We start from the raw sequence: 22290 nt of genomic DNA on the forward strand, positions 1-22290 counted from the left end.
ACGGGGAAATTTATAAGGACATTCATTCCAGACTCACCCAAGAAGGCCACAATGAGATCCAAAAAGACTTGTAGTATTTTCAAGACATCAGTATTTTAGGACATCAGAGCTGTCGTTTTAGAACCCCAGATTCCCATAGAAACGTTTGCATTTGAGAGGAGAGGAAAGTAATTTTCTTCATTATATTTTTATCCTGAAATTAACTACAGTTTCTCATCCACCCAAATGAGCTACTTTGAAAGGCATAATGTGGAAAAGCTAACTCTGGTACATGACAGGAACCATTAGCTTTTATTGCTGCTTTCATGGGATGCTGTACTTTCTCCACATCCTCCATCCCAAAAGTTCTTCAAGAGTCTGTTTTACAAATAATTAAGCCTCCCAAACTTCTGAGAGGTAGAAATTATTAGTCTCATTTAATGCAAATGGTACATCGCCTTTCCATTCTAGCCACTTTTTCATGAGGAAGTGGGTTGTGTCCTAAGAATAAACAGAGGCCAGTCTTGGCTTCTAGCATCTTACTGGATCTAAGTGGAAGGAAGCAAACCTTGCCTTCAGATGCCTCCTCAACTAGATGAAGACAACAGCCTGTTTAATGGACTTTGAACCCTCTAAACAATCCCAGAATAGGTCTGAGTGAACCGATCCAAAGTGAAGAAAGCAGAAAAAGAATGATACAATAACAATAACCAAAAATAAAACCACAAGACCAATAAGTACCAATCTTAGAATCAGAGAATAAGTTATAAATCATGCCATCCTCCTCTCAGGAAAGAGATAAAGGAAAGGATAAAGAAGCAGAATGTTGCATTTGCTATCCAATGTAGTCGTGCTACTGACTGGTCACAGGGACATAGAATTAGAGGTGAAAGGGCCTTCAGTGACCATCTAGTCCAGTGGTCCTCAAACTTTTTAAATACGGGGCCAGTTCACTAACCCTCAGACTGTTGGAGGGCCGGACTGTAGTAAAAACAAAAGCTTACACTGTCTCCGCCCCTCAGCCCATTTGCCATAACTCGATGGGCCACATAGATGTCCTCGGTGGGAGCCTGCAGGCAGTAGTTTGAGAACCCCTGATCTTGTCCAATATCCCCTCATTGACAAATGAAGAAAACTAAACCCAGGGGAGTTTAAGAGGCTTGACTCCAAGATCACACAAGTAGTACAGACCAAAAGAGAGATTTGAATCCAGATTCTCTAACTTCTGAAACCACAATAATTTGGTTCAACGATTTTCTTAGTTTAAAGTTGTTGTTTGTGCTTTGTTTTTGAAGTGATGATTCAGTGGAGGAAGGCATGTCAAGAAATGTCTTGAGGTTAAAACAAAAGACTTTGATAAAACTTAAAATAGAATTAGAATAACAAATAAAAAACAAACAAACAAAAGCCTTAGAACATGAGAAATTTTTTTAAAGTGTATTACATAAGATTATGCAACAAATTCCCAGCAAGCAGTGACACATGCTGGGTCTATGGCCTGAACACATTTATAGATGAAATCACAGAATAATAATATTTACATAGGATGGCTAGGTGACACAGTGGATAGTTACCAGGCCAGGAGTCAGGAAAATCTGAATTCAAATCTGGCATCACACACTCACTAGCTGTGTGATCCTGGGCAAGCCATTTAACCCTATTTGTCTCAGTTTCCTCATCTATAAAATAAGCTAGGGAAGGAAATAGCACGCCTTATCTTTGCCAAGAAAACCCCTACTGAGGTCATGAAAAAGTTGGACATAACTAAAAAACAGCTCAACAAAAAATCATTTATATAATCCTTTAAAGTCTGCAAAGCATTTTATAAATGCTGTCTCATTTATCTTCACAACCCTAGGAAATAGGTGCTATTATTATCCCCATTTTACAGATGAAATTAGAATGGACCACAAGAATTCTGCACCCCTTGTTTCTGAGCACGACTGATTCCACTGACATAATACCAAGGTTTCTACCCTACTTTTAGACCAGGGGTTCTCAAACTACGGCCCTCGGGCCAGATGTGACCTGCCGAGTTATGGCAAATGGGCTGAGGGGTGGAGACAGTGTGAGTTTTTTGTTTTTACTATAGTCCAGTCCTCCAACAGTCTGAGGGACAGTGAATTGGCCCCTAATTTAAAAAGTTTGAGGACCACTGTTTTAAACTTTTGCAGAAAATAGGCTATACCAGCTCCCCTTGAAATAGGTCCTAACCTCCCAACTTCCTAAGGCCTAAACAAAATCTCTCCTTTTTTCTTTTCTTTTCTTTTTTCTTTTTATTTTTATTTTCTTTTATTTTTTTTGCTAAGGCAGTTGGGGTTAAATGACTTGCCCAAGGTCACATAGCTAGAAAGTGTTAAGTGTCTGAGACCAGATTTGAACTCAGGTCCTCCTGACTTCAGGGCTGGTACTCCAACCACTGCACCACCAGCTGCCTCAAAATCTCTTCTGTTTTAATATGATGTGATTCAGCAAGCAATTTAGTAAGAGACTGTTCTATGCCAGATGCTGCATCAGGCAGTCAGGAAATTAACGTGTATTTAAATAATTGTAACATGTGCCAGGTACTGTGTCAGGTATGAAAGGATACAAAGAAAAACAGTCCCTGCCCTCAGAGAGCTTCTAACTCTATAACTCCATGTTCAATCTGTTTTCATCAGTGGACATGGACAATTATCTACATGATGCATACTGTCATGACCCAAGAGCCCTAGGGTGAAAGTCAAGAGAAGGAGCCTCTTGTAAGATAGAAGATACGAGTGCAATTTTCATGCTTTGCTACTAATTCAACTATAAAATGAGGGGGTTTGGACAAGACAGGATCTAAAGGTTCTTCAGGTTCTAAATCCACGGTCCTGGCAATTCAGTTAAACAAGCTTCAGAGTAAGACCCCACTATATAGTGCATCATGCTGGGCAAAAGGGGGCGGGGGTGGAAATCCTTTCCTACCTTTTGGAAGTGCACCATCCCTTCTTTTGGTATATTTTGCTGTTTTTCAATTGTTTCACTCATGTCCGACTCTTTGTGACCCCTGGCAAAGATGTTGGAGTGGTTTGCCTTTTCCTTCTCCTGCCCATTTGACAGATGAGGAAACTAAGGCAAACAGTATAAAATGACTTGACCAGAGTCACATCGCTATTAAGTGTCTTGCTGACTCTAGGGCAGGCACTCAATCCATTGTTCCAACTAATTGCATATATATGTATATCTGTATATGTATTGTATTGTTATGTATATGTATATATACACATATATTTATACATATGTAGTATATACGTGTACTTATTATATGTTGTTTATATATGTATGTATATGTACATATCCACAGCTATTTATATGTATAAGTATATATATGTATATATTATGTGTTGTTTGTATACATATATATACATATATTTATATGTATATGTGTGTGTAGACATGAAATATCTTTTCTTAGTCCCAGTTTCCTCCTCTCTAAAACCATCAGATGGTCTCAAAGGTTGGGGTTGGATTACATCACTAGTTCTTATCTTGCTCAATGAATCTATTTCATTTTCAATATTGTGAGCGCCGTATTTCAAAGTAATTGGTTTCCTTTGTAATTGGATGTATTTTACTTTATGCACTGAAGAATATTACTCTGAAAAGAGATTATAGGTTTCTTCAGGCTGCCAAAGACTTCCAAGTTCTAGACTAGATGGTTTTGAAGGTGCTTGCTGGCTCTAAAGGCCTGAATGTGGTCCTGACTCTGAACTTTGGATATATTGATAAATCAAATGAATATTTTATTAAGTGCCTATTATATACCAGGCACACTTTGATAAGAGCTAGGGATATAAGAACAAAAATGAGAATCTCTGCCTTTGAAGTCTCTTTATCTCTTACAGGAGGATAATAATTTCTGTCCTATCTATGACACATGGTCCTTGTGATGGTTAAATGAAATGAGATCAAATATGCTTTGAGAAAAGACCTGTGGGGGCAGCTAGGTAGCGCAGTGGATAGAGCACCAGCCTTGAATTCAGGAGGACCCGAGTTCAAATCTGATCTCAGACACTTAACACTTCCTAGCTGTGTGACCTTGGGCAAGTCACTTAACCCCAGCCTCAAAAAAAAAAAAAAAAAAAAAAAAAAAAGAGAGAGAGAGAGAGAAAAGACCAGTGATCCTCTGAGGCAATTAGGTGGCACCATAATGCATAGAATGCTGGATCTTGAGTCAAGAAGGTTCAAGTTCAAATCTAGTTGTACAAACTTGAATAAATCATTTAACCTCTGTTTTCCTCAGTTTCTTTAACAGTAAAAGGGGGATTTTAAATGGAGTTAGGTACATTTATGTGTTTTAACATAATTCCTGGCCCATAATAGGTGCTATGTAAAAGCTAGTTATAATTATTATTCAATAAAAGCATCATTCATTCTAACCCACCTAAAGAGATCCCTGTGTCCCTCATTGACCTTCCCTTGCTGAGAACAAATAAATCCAAGCCATTTTGCCTTTCCTTGAAAGTCTTAATATACATTCTCATATATATGTACATATACATATATACATACGTGTATATATATACATATATATACACGTATGTATATATGTATATCTGAGACAGATAGATATGTCATAGATATGTCTTATCCCCTTTTTAATTATTTTTTTAAACTTAACACTTAATAATTTTGAAGGGCAACAATAACTCTGCCAAAGAATCACAAAGAGAAAAACAAAGGGGCCTACCGGAGATAGACATCGCTGCAGCTCTTGATATCTTATAGCCATATAAAAGATGGAGGGGGCCAGACCAGCGTCCCTGCCCTTGGCTGCCCTCAGTGTGACATCACAGTCATTCTATTGTCTGGGAAGCTGCTCTAGAAGAACAAGCAGAAGCCCAGAAGTGGGGCTCCCATCCTGGCCCTCAAGCTGGCTTCCCCTATGACACTTGTCCCTCACGCTGGCTGACCCTAAGGCACTTAACAAACAATGCCTCCCATGAGATGCAGACACCTATAAGGTACTTTATAGCTCCCTTTTTTGACTTGCCCCCTCCTCTTCCCTCTCCTCCTCCTCTTCTTCTAGTAAAGAAGTCCTCCCATGCCTCATGGAGCAAACAGCTCTTTTCCTGAGCAGGAAAAAGATGTGTGATCCAGAGGACCCAGTGCTGGGTTTGAATTCACAAGATCTGATATCATTGACTTAAAACCATAAGGGACCTCAGACACTGAGTCCAACTACTTTATTTTAGAGAAGAACTGAGGCTGGAAAATGGGTCACATGGGTAGTTAAGTGTAAGAATCAGTATTTGAATTCAGGTCCTTCAACTCCATATGTAGCACCTTTTCCACTGGGATGAAATTCTGGTTCAGCCATTTACTGTGTAATCTGTAAATCTCAGTGTTCTCACTTCTAAAATGATAAGATTAGATGAGATGACCCCTAAGATCCCTTTTACCTCTAGCTCTAGTTCCATGATCCAATTATTTTGAGGATACATTAGTAAAAGCCTCTTTAAATATAATTCTCCTTTGTGCAAAGGGCCACACAATTGAAATTCAAGCGAAGAAAAATGGCATTTTTTTTTCCAAACTTTCCAAAGGAAAGTACTCATTAACAGTGATCAAAGAGGAAGCAGAAAAACACACTAGCCTTTCAATAGGGATAATAACCAACAATTCATAGAGCTATCAATTTAGACCTAAAAGGAACCTGAAGGTCATTTAGTTCAACTCCGTCATTTTATGGATGAAGAAACAGACAATAGAGGTGAAAGAAGTGATTTTTCCCAAGCCACAGAAAGTGGAAGGGCTCGTATACAAATCCAGTTCCTCGGACAATGTATCTTGCACTCTCTCCATCATATCCAGCTCCCTCAATTATAATGATTTAGGATTTATGAAACATATATCCATTATTTTATTTACAACCCACTGAGCTTGGAATCAGGAAGATCCATTATCTTCATGAGTTCAAATCCAGCCTCAGACATCAACTACTGTGTGATCCTGGGCAAATCCACTTAAATCTTGTTTGCCTCAGTTTCCTTCTCTGTTAAAAAAAAAATGAAATGGAGAAGGAAATGGCAAACTAATCAGTATCTTTGCCAAGAAAACCTAAAAAAAGACGTCACAAAGAGTCAGGCACAGTTGTATTTGAAATGACTGAATAACAACAGACCAAAGACAAGTGATGTTATAGGTTAAGTATATTGTCCAGGATCACACTGAAGGTGCTAAAAATAAAATTCAAAAGCAAATCTCTTCTTCCTCCAGGTTCAGTGTTCTATCACTACACCAGTTGCCTTTGGTATGGGATTATGATTATTGGTGGGTCTTTGACTACCTGCCATAATAGTTAGATACATAGATGAACTGAATAAAAGATAGATGATGAGGAAGAACTGGATAAATGATAGATAAATAGATAGATAGATAGATAGATAGATAAAATGGATAAATGGATACATAGGTGAGAGATGGATAAATACATGATAAATGAACAGATAAATAGATAAATGGATGGATGGATATATAGATGATAGGTGAATAGATAAATAGTTAAATGGATGGACAGATGAGTGGATAAATAAATGAAAGATAAGTAGATAGATGAATATGAATAAATGGATAAGGGAAAGGTGCATGGATGAATAGATATATTTTTATATGAATGGATTGCTAGATAGGTAGACAGAAAAGATAAAGCCCTATTCTGAATCCATTACTTTAGTTATTCTTTTTTTGTTGTTGTTATTGTTGAGGCAATTGGGATTAAGTGACTTGCTCAGGGTCACACAGCCAGGAAGTAAGTGTTAAGTATCTGAGACCAGATTTGAACTCAGGTACTCCTGACTTCAGGGCTGGTGCTCTATCCACTACACCAACTAGCTGTCCTTTAGTTATTATTCTAACAGATGGCTACTTTAGTTATCTTTAGAGAGATAAATGGATGGGATGGACACATGGAAAGAAAGACAAATAGATTTTGTTGTGCCATCATTTCTAATTCTTTGTGACTCCAAATGAGTTTGGGGTTTTGTTTTTTTTTTTGTTGTTGTTGTTGTTGTTGTTATTGTTGTTGTTTTTAGCAAAGCTACTAGTATGAGCTACCATTTCTTTCTCCAGCTCATTTTTACAAATGAGGAAAGTGAGACAAACAATGTAAAGTGACTTGCCCAGGGACACACAGCTAATAAGTGTCTGAGGTTGGATTTTAACTCAAGTCTTCTCGACTCCAGGCTTTCACTCCTAGCTGCTCATAAACATAGATAACTTATTTTTCTGATATATTTGTTGTAATTCAGATAGATAAATAGATTGAAGGAAGGAAGGGAAAAAATGGAAAATAAGGTACAAAAACTGAAGAAAAGTACTCCTTAAAAAACAGAATTGAAGAGATAAAAGTTCACTGAAGAAAATAATTCCTTAAAAATTAGAACTGCTCAAGTAGAAGCTAATGACTATGAAACAACAAGAAACAAGAAAACAAATCCAAAAGAATTAGAAAATAGAAGACAATGTAAAATATATCATTGGAAAAACAACTGACCTGGAAAACAGATTCAAGAAAGATATTTGAAAAATTATTGGACTTCCTGAAGGCCATGATCAAAAAAAGAGCATATGCATCCTCTTTCAAGAAATTATCAAGGAAAACTGCCCTATTATTTTATAATCAAATAGTGGAAGAACCATGGATGATCATTTCTTGAATGAGATCCCAAAATGAAAAGTCCCAGGAATATTATAGCCAAATTCCAGAGCCCTAGGACACAGAAAGGATAGAAAGGAAGAAAGGAAGATGGCATTTATCACCTACTATGTACCAAGCACTGTTCTTTGGATCCATGAGGTTCATAAAGGCACCAAAATAAGGCAGTGATGAATAAAGATTAACATTATATCCAAGCTCAAGCATGGAATGCAAAATGAGTGCAACTATGTCTCCAATACACTTCTCTTTGAAGATTCTTAAAGTAATAGAAATGCCAAAAAGTTTCCCCTGATTATATATTAGGACCTGCTCTGATACAAGATTACTAAGAGTAACATAAGCTCCTCTGAAAGTGACTTCCTCTCACATCTGACTGCAACTTGGAAGTCCCCACTGAATGAATGAATGCTCCAAGTCTTATCTATTATATAGATATACACACACACACACACACACACACGTAATATACATATATATGTGTGTGTGTGTGTGTGTTTGTGTATTATATATACAGGAATCTTTACTGGATATTACTTACAGCCCTGCCAGGTCTGCCCAGGGGTCAGAAGCATGAGCTCGGTGTTATCAGGGAGACTCTGGAAGTAGTCTTCTGTGAGTTCAGTGCCATCTTCATACAAACACAGGCGGCAGCCAGAAATTGAAAGCTGTTAGCAGGGCAAGAAAAGAGAAATGTAAGACAAATAGAAATAGTTTTATTAGTTTCCTAGTATATGAACTTATCCAAAAACAGGGAAGCAGGGGAAGGGAGAAACAAAGTTTCTATTTAAATGATCACATAGAAACAAGCATTGGAAAATAAAATGCTTTAAAACAAATATTCAGGAGGCAATTAGTCAGCTTTGACAACCCATTGCACAAATGAGCTAACTGAGGTTCAAAGTCACACAGTGATACTTCTAGAATTTCATCCACCATAGTGGCTAGACAGAACATAAGACTCCCAGAGCTAGAGCTGGCAAGGATTTAAAGATCATTTAGTCCAGCTCCCTCATGTGAGGAAAGTGAAATGTCTTTATCCAAAATCTCTCTCTCTCTCTCTCTCTCTCTCTCTCTCTCTCTCTCTCTCTCTCTCTCTCTCTCTCTCTCTTTCACACACACACACACACACACACACACACACACACACACACACACACACACCAATCATATCAAAAGAACAGAGTGATTTAAACTTTCTGAGCAGACCTTATATCTGAAATGTTCTCCACCTCTCATCTGTCTCTTGGAATCCCCAACTCCCTTCAAGTCTGAGCTATCCTCTACAAAAGCCTTTTCCTCATTCCCTTAGTTGTGAGTGGGTCCTCAAAATATTTTATAATCAATTTGCATATATTTTGTATTTTCTTATATGTGTATATATCGATCCCCTCCCCCTGAGAGAACCTTAGCTCCCTGAGGGGCAGGAAATGTTTAATATTGGCTTTTGAGTCTCCAGGGCCTACTATAAACATTTAATATTTACTGAATTGAACTAAGTTCCCTGCTAGGTAAAATGAGAGAAGATTGAATTAGAGGTGTCAAAGAGGAGATCTAATGGGGGAAACCTGAACTAGATTAAAATGTAATTGGGAATCATTTAATAAAGTAAAAAAAAAAAAAAAAAAAAAAAAGCAATAGAACACAATGTTAATAGGCAAGCAGCTAGAAAATGAAATGGCTACAGCACCAAGCCTGGAGTCAGAAAGTCCTCTGATTCAAATATGACCCCAGACGCTTCATAGCTGTGTGTCCCTAGGCAAGTCACTTAACTGTTTGCCTCAGTTTCCTTACTTGTAAAATGGGCTGGAGAAGCTAAGAGGGAAAGGACTTAACAACAAATGTTAACATATGATTTTCTAAGCCAATATGCTTCCCTTATGGATACTTTTGTGGTCCAGTTTCTGTCTGAGTATGATACAACCTCTAATCAAGGGAGAGAAACGAACCGAACCCTTCACTATCCGCTGCTGAAGCTAGCCTTGGAGTTGTGAAAGCCAAAATTCAAATGCCGGAATATTATTATTATTAATAATATATAATAATATTAATAATCATATTATTATTAGCCAAGTTACCCCGATACATCATTTGATCTTTTTGTGCCTCAGTTTCCTCTTCTGTAAAATGTGAGTGATAAAAGCATCTAACACACAAGTTTGTTGGGAGCATTAAGTAACCTGTGTGATGCATTTTACAGTTCTAAGAGCGTTCTATGAATAACTCTTAGCTGTTCCGAATTGCATCGGCCTCCCAGGGTGGTGGTTGCATGAAGAATGTGGATGAAGTCGGGACAGCCTTAATTCAAATCCTATCTAGTATTTCACCCTAATATCTCTGCTTCCGTTTCCTGGCTTCTAGTGAGAATCAAAGGAAATGATGACATAGGCAAACCTAAACGTTTATAAATGCTAGCCGTTTTAAAACTCCAAGGAGGTCTAGGATCTAAAGCGGAAGAGACTCTAAAGGAAACTGAGGATAGTAGCATAAAAAGCAGATATTACCCAGGGCACTTTCTTATGGCTGCCCAGCGCTTTACTTGCTCGTGTGAGCCTCATGACGGCTCACTGGGAGGTAGGTGCTATTATCTCCATTTTAGAAGGAGGAAACTGGGGGAGAGCTCCAGTTACTCGTCCAGGGTCACACAGATGGTGTTTGAGGCAGGATTTCGATTTAAGTCTAGCCCGGTTCAGGCAACGCTAAATGATTCACGGGAGTCCAGCCCCGAGTGACTGGGTTAGCCTAAGCAGGCAGGAAGGGGGGCGTAGTATCACCTGCGACCCCCCGGTTTGGGCATGCCCAGTCTCCGCACCGGGGAACAAGATCTGTCCCTCCCGGATCCTGCCAGAGAAGGGGACCCCACGGAAGTCTGTAGCGGGCCTGGGCTGTTCCGGAGCCGGCCCGATCGCGATCTTCCGGGGTGAGAAACAGCCCCCAGGCTCGGAGAATGAGCGGGCCAAGAGCCGCTCCCCCTCCCCTCTCCCCTCCCCTCCTTCCTCCCACCCTACTCCCGGCCCGGAATGGCAGCTGTGGCTCCCATCTGCCTGCGTGATGCAGCTCCCGCCTCCTCCCGAGCCAGGACCGCCCCGTCGGGGGGCAGTGGGGGGGTCAGAGGCTGGTGCAGCGAGATCGGCCGCGGAAGCAGAGAAGGGGGTGCCCTCGAGGACGGAGGGGGCGGGAGGAAGGAGAAGGAGGCCGAAGAGGGGACGCAGTTGGAGGACCTGGAATTTCTGACATCCTTTCTGCAACACTTCCCGGCAGTTCTTTCCCGCCACCCCGTATTTGTCCTGGCTGTGCAGCGCCCGCAGCTTGAAGGTCCGGGGCCTCTTGGACATTGCGGAGCTCTGAAGAAACACTTTTCCCAGAGCCGAGCCGGAGGATTGCTCGGCCGAGCCGTCGGAACCCAGCAGCGCTACCCAGCCAGTCGGCCCGCGGGGATCGGGACTCGCGGCGCCACGGAACAAAACAACTAAAAGCAAGTCACCTTGCCCCGGGGAGAAACTACATTACCCAGACGACTTTGGGGCTTTGTCTTTCCCCCCCCCCTCCCCTGCGCAGGTGCACTACGGGCCTGGCCGGAGGGAGCGGGGGGAAGGAAAACTACACTTCCCAGAAGGCGCCGTAGAGCTTCGTCCCCTTTGCGCAGGTGCACGACTGGAGAGATCGGGGAGGGGAGAAGGGCGAGAAGGCGAGGGAGGAGCGAGCGGCTGGGCGCATGCGCACCGGGGCCCCCGCCCGCCTGGCCCGGGCTCGGTTGTCATGAGAGCCGAGGCGCTGGCCCAGGCGATGGGCGGAGGTGGCGGCGGCTGCCGCTGCGAGGTACCGGTGCCGGGCCGCCGGGGGCGGCGGAGGAGGCGGCGGCGGGGCCTGTGCCTGCGCCTAGCGGACGGGAGCGGCGGCCGCGGCTGCTGCTGCTGCTGAGTAGGTGGTGGGGGGAGAGACGTTAAAAGCTAGCCCCCTCCCCGAGGTCTCCTCACGCCGGGCCTCCCCGCCTCAGCCCCGGGGCCCGGCCCGAGGAGACCCCGCTCTGCCCCTCCCCCTCCATCCCCAGCGGGGGGCCCAGCGGGGAGCGGGGAGAAATGGGGAGGCTGGGTTGTCCGAGATGGGAGGGACCCCTACCAGCATCTAGAGCGCTATTCCAGCCCCGCCTTCCCTTCCCCTCCTTTACCTGCGGGGTGGCATAGGGGGTGGGGACTTCCAAAAGCTTCTGGAGCGCTATTCTAGCCCTGCCCACCCCTCCCCTATTACCTGCGGGGTGGGGGATGGGAGTCCTGGGTTATCTCTCGGTGGGGACCCCGGGAGCATCTGGAGCGCTATTCCAGACCTTCGTGCGTCGAGCCTGCCCTGCCCCTTCCCAGGGACTGCTTGGGGGTGAGATATGGGGAGGAGGCGAAAGGAGGGGATGGAGCCCTGGCTTGGGAGGCATTCCGACTCCGTGGCTGTGGGAGCTGGAGGAGACCTTAGGGCCTTGGGAGCCCCACCCCAGTCGTGGCTGCCCAACCCCCCACCCTGGTTAATCAGTCCCTATGAGGACAGGGCCAGAGTTAATCAGTGTGCAGCGGGCTGGGGAATGAGCCTGGGCCGGGAGCTGGAAGGCATTTTCAAGGCCTTTTCCAACTGCTCGTCCCCTCAGTCCTGTGGCCTTGCTTTCCCTGAGGACCTGAAGTGGGCCGATAGAATGAGTCACCAAAAGTCAGAGATGGTCCTGAGGGGAAGGGACTGTAGAGATGATCTAGAACCATCCCTCCCCTGCCTGTCATCCTCCAGCACTGGGATGTGGCTGAAGTTAAGCAATGGGACGATGTGGGCAAAAGGGCCTTGGCCTGGCAACAGTTTAGGGCCAGAGACCGTCTAAGGTAGAAGTAACCACACCCAATGTCTGTGTATCCACCCCAACCTAGGGGAGTAGAGTGGGCTGAGGATGCCCAGGAACCCTAGGTGAATGGAGGGGAAAGAGGCCGGCTTTTCCTTGCTCAGAGTGACTCCTGAGCTAACACCACCCATAGACTATTAAGCAGTCAACAGTTAAGGCAGTATAAATAATAGAGTGGGATAGGTGCCCTTACCTGGAAGTCATATAGAATTATAGATTACCTACTTTTATCTAAATCTTTTACAGAGAAGAAAAATGAGATGTTGAGGGGAGTGGAGGGAAACCTCTTTTACCTCTTTAAGGTGAAACAAGGAAGTCAGTGGTCTGTCAGAGATTTGGACCAGTCACTCAGGAATGATTCCCACTCTCTCCAAACTGAGGCTCAAGAAAAGGAGAGGAACTATTGTAAAGTGACAGGGAATTTGTATCCAGAGCCCTTGGTGTGATTCTGGCCATCATCTCCTGTTACAAATAGAAAAACGGGGCTATTGAGGTAGAGTTGACTAGGCCGGAATAACATGTCTGTACAACTTAGAGACGAGGCCAAGGGAAGGGGAAAGGCAGCAAGCATTTATTTTCTTTTTTCTTATATATAATAAGTATATGTGTAGGTAAAAAAAAAAATTTAAGTTTTCAGTCCAAATTCTCTTTCTTTTTCTTCTCCTCCTCCTCCCCATCCTTCCTCCCTGAGGCAGTAAGCAATCAGATACAGGTTGTACATGGAACAAGCATTTATTAAATAAGTATATATTTGATCTTGGCAACAACCCTTGAAGGGTGGTAATTCTCACTTTACAGTTGAAGAAATAGGCATCCAGAGATTAAAGTGCTTAGAGTCACACAGCCAGGCTGGGTTTGAACTCGGGTCTTCCTAGGGTGAGCTGATAGAGTACTGGCTTTGGAGTCACAGGGCCTACTCTGAACCCTGCCTCTTCTCCTTATTACTTAGGTGACCTCAGGCAGATGACATCACCTCTCTCAGCCTTGATGTCATCTGTCTGATAAGGAGATTGGACTTCTAAGAACCTTCCAGGTCTAAATCTGTGATCTAGGCCAACCTTCTCATTTAAAATGAAATGAACGCCAGATAGAAGAAGCACCTAGGCCAGAGTGACATAGGCTGTACAAGACCTAGCTGGGATTGGCTGCTCTCCAGGAGCTTACATGGGCGCATTGAACCATGAAGCCCTCCCTTCCCTGGGGCCAGTTTCTTCAAGTGGTCTGAATTTGTTCTGCCTGGGCTCTTCTCCTTCTGGGAGCTCCAATGCCAATTCCCACCAGCATTTTGGAGGAAAAGAGTCCTCTTCCGGGAGTCGGGGGCCTTGTATCCTGATGGTATTTCTGTTATGAGTTAGTGTTAGAGACTTCTCTGGACTTGTTCATTGTGAGTAAAATGAAAGACCTGAACCAGATTATCCCCACGGTCCCCAGCACCAAAATCCTCTGCTCCTGTTTCATCCCAGTCATTTGATACCCTTAGTGCCCTTATGGGATAGCAAAAGAGAGTATGGGGGAGGGAGGAATATGAGGCCACATTCTGCTTCCAACTCACAGTGTGATCTTCCCCAGGTCACTTCCCTTCCCAGAAACTCCTTTTTTTTCTCAGCTGTACAATGAAAAGATTGGGCCAGAGAATGTCTTCAGGGACCCCTCCTGCCCTCATCTCTCTGTGACTCATACATGGTGTAGAGGTCTGGAACTAGAAGGAATCTCAGAGGCCATCTATTCCAGCCTCAGATTACTGAACTCGGGTCTATTAGTGTTCAGGACTTCCGCCCATCCCCTCACAGATAATTGAGCCTCTGAGGTGTTGATAAACAGAATGCACCCTGGTTCACTCTCTGTCTCAGTTTCCACATTTGTAAGATAAACTGGAGAAGGAAAAGGCAAATCACTCCCAATATCTCTGCCAAGAAAACCCCATTGCGGTCAAGTGAGGTCCAGATACTTCATCATAGTAGGGGAGGAATATGAGCTGCAAAATTAGGAGATCGGAAGTCCAGACCCATGTCTCTGCCATTTAACTCTCTCACTAAGTACTATGTGAGTAAGGCTTTCTCTCCTAGAAGTTGTTACTTTATATGTAAAATAAGATTTAAAATGATTGTACCCTCTTACACTTTGAACACTTCTAAGTGTTTACAAATGTGGGCTATTGTATACAGCTCTTGCACTAAGGTCTCCTACTAAGAACCAAGGGTGATTGAGAGGCACTTTGAGTAAGTGGGAAAAGCACCAGACGTGGAATCAGGAGCCACATCCCACCCCACATACTTGTCAGCTGTGCTGGTATATTGGGTGCATGCCCTAGCATGGAAGACCCAAAAGAATTGGGGATCTTACTTGTTTCAGACATTTATTGGCTGTGTGATCCTGGGCAAGTTATTTAATTTTATACCTCATTTTCCTTATCTGTAAAATAAAGGTGTTAGATTAATGTTTTTTCTCTAAGACTCTTTGCAGTTATAAGTTTTTTATCCTAAGGTTTTTGAACCTGTCAGAGCCTTAATTTCTTGACCTATAAAATGGACTGTTGTACCTGTAGTACCTGCTTCATAGGATAGTTATGAAGAAAGTGCTTGGTTACTGACATAGGAGTTGGAGGACTTTCCCTCCTGGTTCTGTTTTGTTTCCTAAGGTCCAAGGTTGCTAGGAATTGCCACTCTTTGGATAAGGAGAATTTGAGAGAGAACTGGATACTGTTTCCCTATCCCAGTAGTATCTACTTGTGTCAGGTTAGTGAAGACACACAGTCTTGTCTTTAGAGGACCAGTGGTTTGCAAAGCATTTTCCTACATCCTTGACGCTCTATGTACTTCACTGCTGTCTGATCTCTGATGTCTCATGGCATGCTTGAAGCTCAACTCTGGCAGTTCTCAATAATCTGGAAAGGTTTCAAGTGGGAGCCCTCAATGAACAGTGTGTTTCTTGTCCAAACTAGCCTAGCTCAGTACAGAGATTCATGGGGGTTGGCTACAAAGGAATGGATTTTTGGTCAACACAGCTCAGGAAACCATCTGCCGAGGCAGGACTTCTTAACATTTTTGTGCATTTTTGGCAATCTGAGAAAGTCTTTGAACCCCTCGCAATCTTGTTTAACTACCAAAAATACATAGGTTTCCAAAGGAACCAATTCTCTCAAAATACGGTTACCAAAATGTTTCTTAAAAACGATGTCACAGACACCAAGTTAAGAAGCCATTCCAATGCTTGCAAGAGAAACGAGGAGCAAGATGGGTCTCAAGCTGGAAAGTGTATGGGAGACTTAAGGACTTGTTCCTGTCTTGGCCAAAGTCTTCCCAACAGGAACCCTTCTGCCAGGTCTTGTATTGGCAACTTCTCATTTGATGCTCTCAGTGGCTTTAAAATTACTCAGAAGGGACTAGAACAATTTACAAGGTGATTTGAAAATAAAAGTTTTCAGCAAGCACTTTTGTCACATGCCTAGAGAGCAGGAGATGCTCAAATCTATCATCTACATGAGCAATACTGCCTCTAAATTCATTCATCCTATAAAGAATCCATTTTCATTTTTCTTTTCGTACATCCTTGAATTTCTTCTGGGCAAATGCTCACTTTGTTGTACAAAATCAGAATTGCATGTAAGGTGTCACAGATTCTGTTTTCAGCTCCAGATCCTACCCAGCACTTTCATTTTTGTACAGAACAGTTCCTCTCATCTCACCTTTGTAAGGTTATATTTGCATGGCCTTTGGAGATTTGGGCTATAGATTTTTCAATCCCTTTGAGTCCATAAAATTGCTCGATACTAAAGTATTGATGTTTCCTTGTACAAAATTTAAATTTTCTTGAAAAGAAAACAGGGAAATAGGTTTTCTTTTTCTTATTCATTCATGTTTTGTGTTATTTTTTGCTGAATAGGATCATCTAGGTAATTTGTAACAATACAGATAAAATCAGGTGCATAAAGTAGACTTTACATAAAAGGAAAATTTGTTTGCTTATTATCGTTGGGTACTATTACTATTGCAAAAGTCTAATAGAAATACCCAGGGAGAATATGACATTGTTACTTAGGAACATCCCTAAGTAATATAAAAGGCATACATATGGTTGCATGGGACTCAACCGGCCCTGTGGGCTGGAAGTTCATTCTAATAACTATTTAGCAAAGCTTTTATTTATTCTTACTGAATGTTTATGGTATTTTCTTTTCTGGCCTGTAAAAACAGCTTTACTTTTTCTAGTTGTGGATGTGATTAGTGCCCAAGCAATGCCAACAGAGCTTGGGGGACTCACAAAAAGAGGACTCCTGGATACCTGATATGGCCATTGCTGGATGTGCCAAAACAGGAAGGGGATACTGTCAGATAATTAGTTGTAATAAAAGTGTGGTTCAAAAGGTTCTTAAAAAAACATAAATGGAGAAGTGAAAAACCATTGACTTTGGAGTCTGAAAGCCTGCAAGCAAGTCTGGACTCCCCAGTTGACCACTCAGTTGAACAGTTTCCTTAGCCTCTCTCAGTCCCCACTTTCTTTAGTGGCAAAACACATCTTTTCCATACTTGAGAGAGTCAAAATAGAAAAGACACTTAAGGAACTACAGCATGACCTGTCATTATGGGATTTTTGTTTTGATTCATTTTTCTGTTAACTCAGAACTCTCGAATAATTTTGAAAAACCCAGTTTCAGCAATATATCTGCCCTTGCACTTCCCATTGCAAAGGCTTCCTCCATTACCCCACCACACACCCCAACACACCACAATACACATATTATACAGATATATGCTACACGTGTTCATGTACATACCCTCATACACCACCAAGGACACACACTGTACAGACCCATTCACCACATATACCTTATATACACACACCATTGTACATACACAACCTTAGAGGACGGTTAGATGTTGTAGTTTAAAAAAAAAAAAAAATCACATGATCTCCCCCAGCTGGTCCCCAGAGGACAAGCACAATACCTGTTCTGCCATCCTGATGAGATGACCTACTCGATCTTACAGTTTGATGGCATAGTTTCTTAGGAACCTCCAACAAATGATGAGACATCCAGAGGGGACTTAGATTCAAAAATGCTTATGTCTTGTTTTAATGGAAGATTTCAAATCTCTAGTCATTGCTAATAACATTTTTCAGCAGTGCCCTTCCTTATTCTGTGGTACTGAGCATTTTTTAAAACCTGGCCATTGATGATTTCCTTAATGCCCCTTTTCGTTGTCATAGTTTATCTGGCCATATTCACATGCTTTTAGAAAAAAAAATTTATAGCATTATCATCACCAATATGCTTACCAGGGGGCAGCTAGGTGGCACAGTGGATAGAGCACCAGCCCTGAATTCAGGAGGACCCAAGTTCAAATCTGGTCTCAGACACTTCCTAGCTGTGTGACCCTGTGCAAGTCACTTACCCCCAGCCTCAGGGCGGGGGAGAAATATGCTTACCATCATTATTATTAGCTTCTGCTATAGTTGCCTTACTCAAAACAAATATGGAAACATGTTACATGTATATTTCATATGTGTAATAGATATCATATTTTTTCCCTTCTTAATAAGTAGAGGAGGAGGGTGGGAAAAAAGGAGAGGATTTGAAACTAAAAATAAAGAAAAAAGTAAAAGAAAAAAAAAGAATACTCCAAAGTCATTCTACATTAATTGTTTCAGCATGGCAGCATGGTGTGGACTTTGAATTCTGAAGGCTGTATCGATGGAGAACTAGCTCTTGCAGGTCCAGGCAGACTGGAAAGGCTTTGATTGTGAGCGAAGCACCTTCTTTGTCTAAAGGCCAATCTAGCCAAAGTCAGTGGTGAATACATAGAAGGCAGGCCAGACACCAGGGAAAGGTTTTGTTTCACAACAGCTGTGAAGGTTGAGATCTGGGCTGGTAGCAGGAGATATCACCCCAGCAAAATTGCACCTTGTAGAATATCATAGCAGCATCATTAGTATCCATGGCAATCAGAATAACCCAGCTAGATCTTTAAAAATGGTTAGCATTCTGGTTTTTATTTACTAGTACTTCTACAGTCCAATAAACATCCCTGGTGCCAAATAATAATTACCTTACCCCCATGTATGGTGTTTTACCATCTATAAAGCACTTTACTGAAAATTATTATTGGAGCCATACAACAACCTGTCAAATAGGTAGAACAGGCAGTGATCATACTGTTTTATAGAAAAAAACTGAAGTTTGGCTAAGTGAAGGTCACATAGCTAACAACAATAACTGCTTTTTACATAGCTTGTTAACATTTGAACAGGGCTTGGCTTACATAATTTCATTTGAGCCCACAACTCTCTGAAAAAGGTATTACAGATATTATTCCCATTTTACTGATGAAGTTTAGATGTTAAATGCCCATGAGTAAAAACACAAAACTAAGAGGTATTTTAGAAGCTGGATTTGAAAGCAAGTCTTCCTGTCTCCAAATCTAGCTCTCTATGCACCATACCATATTATTTCCAGTGAGCTTATCTTTATGTCAGACTTAATATAAACTCACCAGGGAATTTTCTTTATATTTGGTCTTAATAGAGAGAAGAACCTAGATGTAAATTCACTGCCTGCTTGTGAAGAGATTTTATTCATGAATTCTTCTCTTTCTTCCAAATACATTGAACTGAAAATTGAATAATTATTGCTCAGTGAAATTAATGTCAACCCTTTTTTAGATTAGAATTCTAATTGATTCTTACTTTACTACTTTTTTTTCTTCTCTCACTTTTTCCTTTAGTAAATAATTGTCCCATTGGTTAAATTATCTTTTTTTCATATAGCCCATGTAACTTTTTTAGCTTTAGAGAAAATAAAGCAAAACCTAACTCTACCTTGTATAATAAAGCTGTTGATAGAAATAGATTAATGAAAAGATAAATTTTAGATTTATTTTAAAGCAAAATCATGAGAATTAGGTTAATGAAAAGATAAATTTTAGATTTATTTTAAAGCAAAATCATGAGAATTATTTTGATTTTGTACTCCTGAAATTAGGTTGAATTACTTCATGTCTAAATTAAGATATGATAAGCATTAATAACAACAAATGCTGTGATAATTCTAATATTTCTGTGGATTCTTTCACATAAAAAAATCTTGTTTATTTTTCTGAACAGCCCAACCGTACAGAATGCCACACAAGATTGGGTTTGTAGTCATCAGTTCATCTGGGCACGAAGATGGTTTCAGTGCGAAAGAATTAATGGTCCATGCACCGACTGTTAATGGATGGAGATCACCAAGGTATTATGAATGATAGAGGGTGAAATAAAAACATTCTATTATTTAGGGACAGTATGTGTTGTCTTGAATTCTTTGCCCCTAATTTCATTGTAAATCAAGTAATCAAGGGTCTGTGAAGACTTGGTCATAAAACCCACCTCCATTACAGTTTAATATATGATAACCTGACTGTCTTTAAATAATACCCACACCTACCAATAGATTTAATACAACTGTGTCTTGAAACCCATATGAAAACATTCTTTATCTTACTACCAAACCTCTAACTTCAGTTTGTTTTTGAAATCTTAGGTCTTCTTTGTGTTATTTTTTTCTTCAAGAGAAGGGTCTTTTTTCCATGACTTATGTCATCATTTTAATGCCTCATTGTAGAGTTGGCCTCTTCTATATTCTTGGGTCTATCTGACGAGTTTTGTAACCAATAGAGGAAGGATATTTGTTTCCCAAATCTGAATGATGATTACTGCATTTGATGTTATAAAATGATTCATGCAAGCATATGTCATGCTAGAAAATTGAGCGCATACTAACTTGTTTTAAGTTGAATCACATTTTTTGTCAATCACCAAAGTGTTCCTTTGGCATTTTATGGTGGTTCCAAACTCACCCATGACTCTTAAAGACTATTACTGGGGCCCATGCTCTCACTGTTCCCACCAAGCTTCCTTCTAGAGCTGGTCAGCTGAGACAGGTTGTATATTTGTCATGCTAGAAAGACAGCCATCCAGGAATTAATATCACTTCCACAGCACCATAGGAAAACCATTTCTTAAGATATTGGAGAGTTGCTGTGTTTTCCATTAGTGAACAGAAACCACCAGGTGACATCCCAGAACCTTGTAAATATTAGTATTTATCTGTCCTTCTCTTACACTGGGCTCATGTGTTCTTTGTGTACTATTTTCACCTACATTAAAGGGTCTGCCATCTATATTTGCATCTCCAAGACTTTCACTGCATACTCGATGTTCAATTGGCATCTAATAAATGCTTACTGAGCCAGAGTTTGATGGTTATTTTGGCCTAATGTTGAGAGAAGTCAACTGAACATCTAACATTTTAGCTTTCAAGTACACACTTATTTGGTTTTTGAAAATCCAGGACTTAAGAGGTCCTGCTATGGAAAGGGCAATTAAGTGGCACAGTCATTAGAACACCAGGCTTGGAGTCAGGAAGAGTTTTTTTCCTTGAGTTCTGATCTAGCTTTCAACACTTAACTAGCTGTGTGACTCTGGTCATTTTACCTATTGTCTCAGTTTCCTCATCTATAAAATGTGTTGGAGAAGGAAATGGCAGACCACTTCAATATCTTTGCCAAGAAAACCCCAAATTGGGTCACAAAGAATTGGTCAAGACTGAAACTAATGAACAAATCCTTATAATATCAGAGATCTCTCTGCTTATATGTTTTATAAGTTGATAAGATATTTTTTTAAAGGTGGGCACTATCTACTTTGCCTTAATTCGAGATCATCTACCTATATAAAATACATACTGCTTGTTTGTCACTGAGTCTCAGCTGAGCGTGTCCCAGTGGCCCCCTGATTTCAACACAAGTAAATTCCCCGAAGTCAAACATATGCCAGGAAGGCAGGGGAAAGTATTCTTCAATAAAGTCTCCCAAGATTGAAGCAGAGTTAACTCTGCAAGGTCAGGAGAGCTATCCCAAGGGATACATACTCATTCTATTGTCTTTTTGTAGCTTTTCTGTATTGCTTCTAGGTTGTCCCTCAGACAGAATGACTTTAATTTTTCTTCCATGGAAACAGTCCTTCAGATTCTTGAAAAGGAACAATCATGTCCCTACTTGGTATTTTTTTTTTCTGGGCTAACTATACTCACTTCAGCTAATTTTCATGACATCCTTTAGAAGGCATTCACTTCTGGATGGAATTTTTTGATCCCAACATATTTTGTTTAATTAGGAAGTAGATATAAACCTCAATGATTTCAAAATGTTTCACTGAAAATATGAAATTGAAAGATATTCAGGTCAAGAGACTCTTAAAGGCCAGGTGTAAATACAAACTTAATTTGTAGCAATAATTCAAAGAAGAAACATTCTTTTTCAGATTTTGCCAGTTTCCCCAAGAAATTGTCCTTCAGATGGTGGAGAGATGCCGAGTTCGAAAACTTCAGTTACTTGCTCACCAGTATATGATTTCCAGTAAAATTGAGTTCTACATTAGTGACTGTTTGCCTGAATACTTTGCACCATATCAAGCAGAGCGGTTTCGAAGGCTTGGGTGAGAATGAAAGTTCAAAGTTAATTCTTAACTTTAGTCAATCTTGTGATCTGAATTTCTACTTAGGCCAAAATTTGCCATGTTTCTTAGACATAGAATTTTAGTAGCTGCTTTGTGTGCTTTTAATAATCATAGAAATATAGTTTAGTTTAGTCTGATAGTTCATTTCTTACTCATAAATAGGCAATAGCCGTGTGCAGAAAGCACATACCTAGAAGTTGAATTATTTCTGGTTCTGCAAAAATATAGATTGACTCTCAGTGTAAATTTCCAACTAGGATCA

General features: G+C 41.0%; 2 protein-coding genes across 11 annotated transcripts in view; one reads left to right on the forward strand and one right to left on the reverse strand.

The window, feature by feature from the left end:
* Nucleotides 1-12127, reverse strand: part of DFFB (DNA fragmentation factor subunit beta) — a 35694-nt gene extending 23567 nt beyond the window's left edge. The window contains exons 1-2 of one of the 4 annotated variants that reach the window (XM_074306456.1): nucleotides 11909-12127; nucleotides 8202-8328 (exon numbers count right to left, since the gene is read on the reverse strand). In XM_074306456.1, the coding sequence (XP_074162557.1) occupies nucleotides 8202-8328; nucleotides 11909-11965 (184 nt within the window). In that variant the 5' untranslated portion in view covers nucleotides 11966-12127. Of the gene's footprint in view, nucleotides 1-8201; nucleotides 8329-10164; nucleotides 10670-10881; nucleotides 11154-11908 lie in introns of those variants that run through there. The other 3 variants (XM_074306454.1, XM_074306458.1, XM_074306457.1) reach the window with 3 other exon arrangements.
* The window catches only part of CEP104 (centrosomal protein 104), a 53139-nt gene continuing 35658 nt past the window's right edge, over nucleotides 4810-22290 (forward strand). Inside the window, exons 1-4 of one of the 7 annotated variants that reach the window (XM_074306452.1) lie at nucleotides 4827-4967; nucleotides 18183-18274; nucleotides 19635-19761; nucleotides 21834-22007. In XM_074306452.1, coding sequence (XP_074162553.1) covers nucleotides 19649-19761; nucleotides 21834-22007 — 287 coding nt within the window. In that variant the 5' untranslated portion in view covers nucleotides 4827-4967; nucleotides 18183-18274; nucleotides 19635-19648. Of the gene's footprint in view, nucleotides 4968-10213; nucleotides 10235-10752; nucleotides 11307-11424; nucleotides 11582-18182; nucleotides 18275-19634; nucleotides 19762-21833; nucleotides 22008-22290 lie in introns of those variants that run through there. The other 6 variants (XM_074306448.1, XM_074306447.1, XM_074306449.1 and 3 more) reach the window with 6 other exon arrangements.

Source organism: Sminthopsis crassicaudata, chromosome 3, assembly GCF_048593235.1.
Source record: "Sminthopsis crassicaudata isolate SCR6 chromosome 3, ASM4859323v1, whole genome shotgun sequence".
In the NCBI taxonomy this organism is placed as follows: Eukaryota; Metazoa; Chordata; class Mammalia; order Dasyuromorphia; family Dasyuridae; genus Sminthopsis; species Sminthopsis crassicaudata.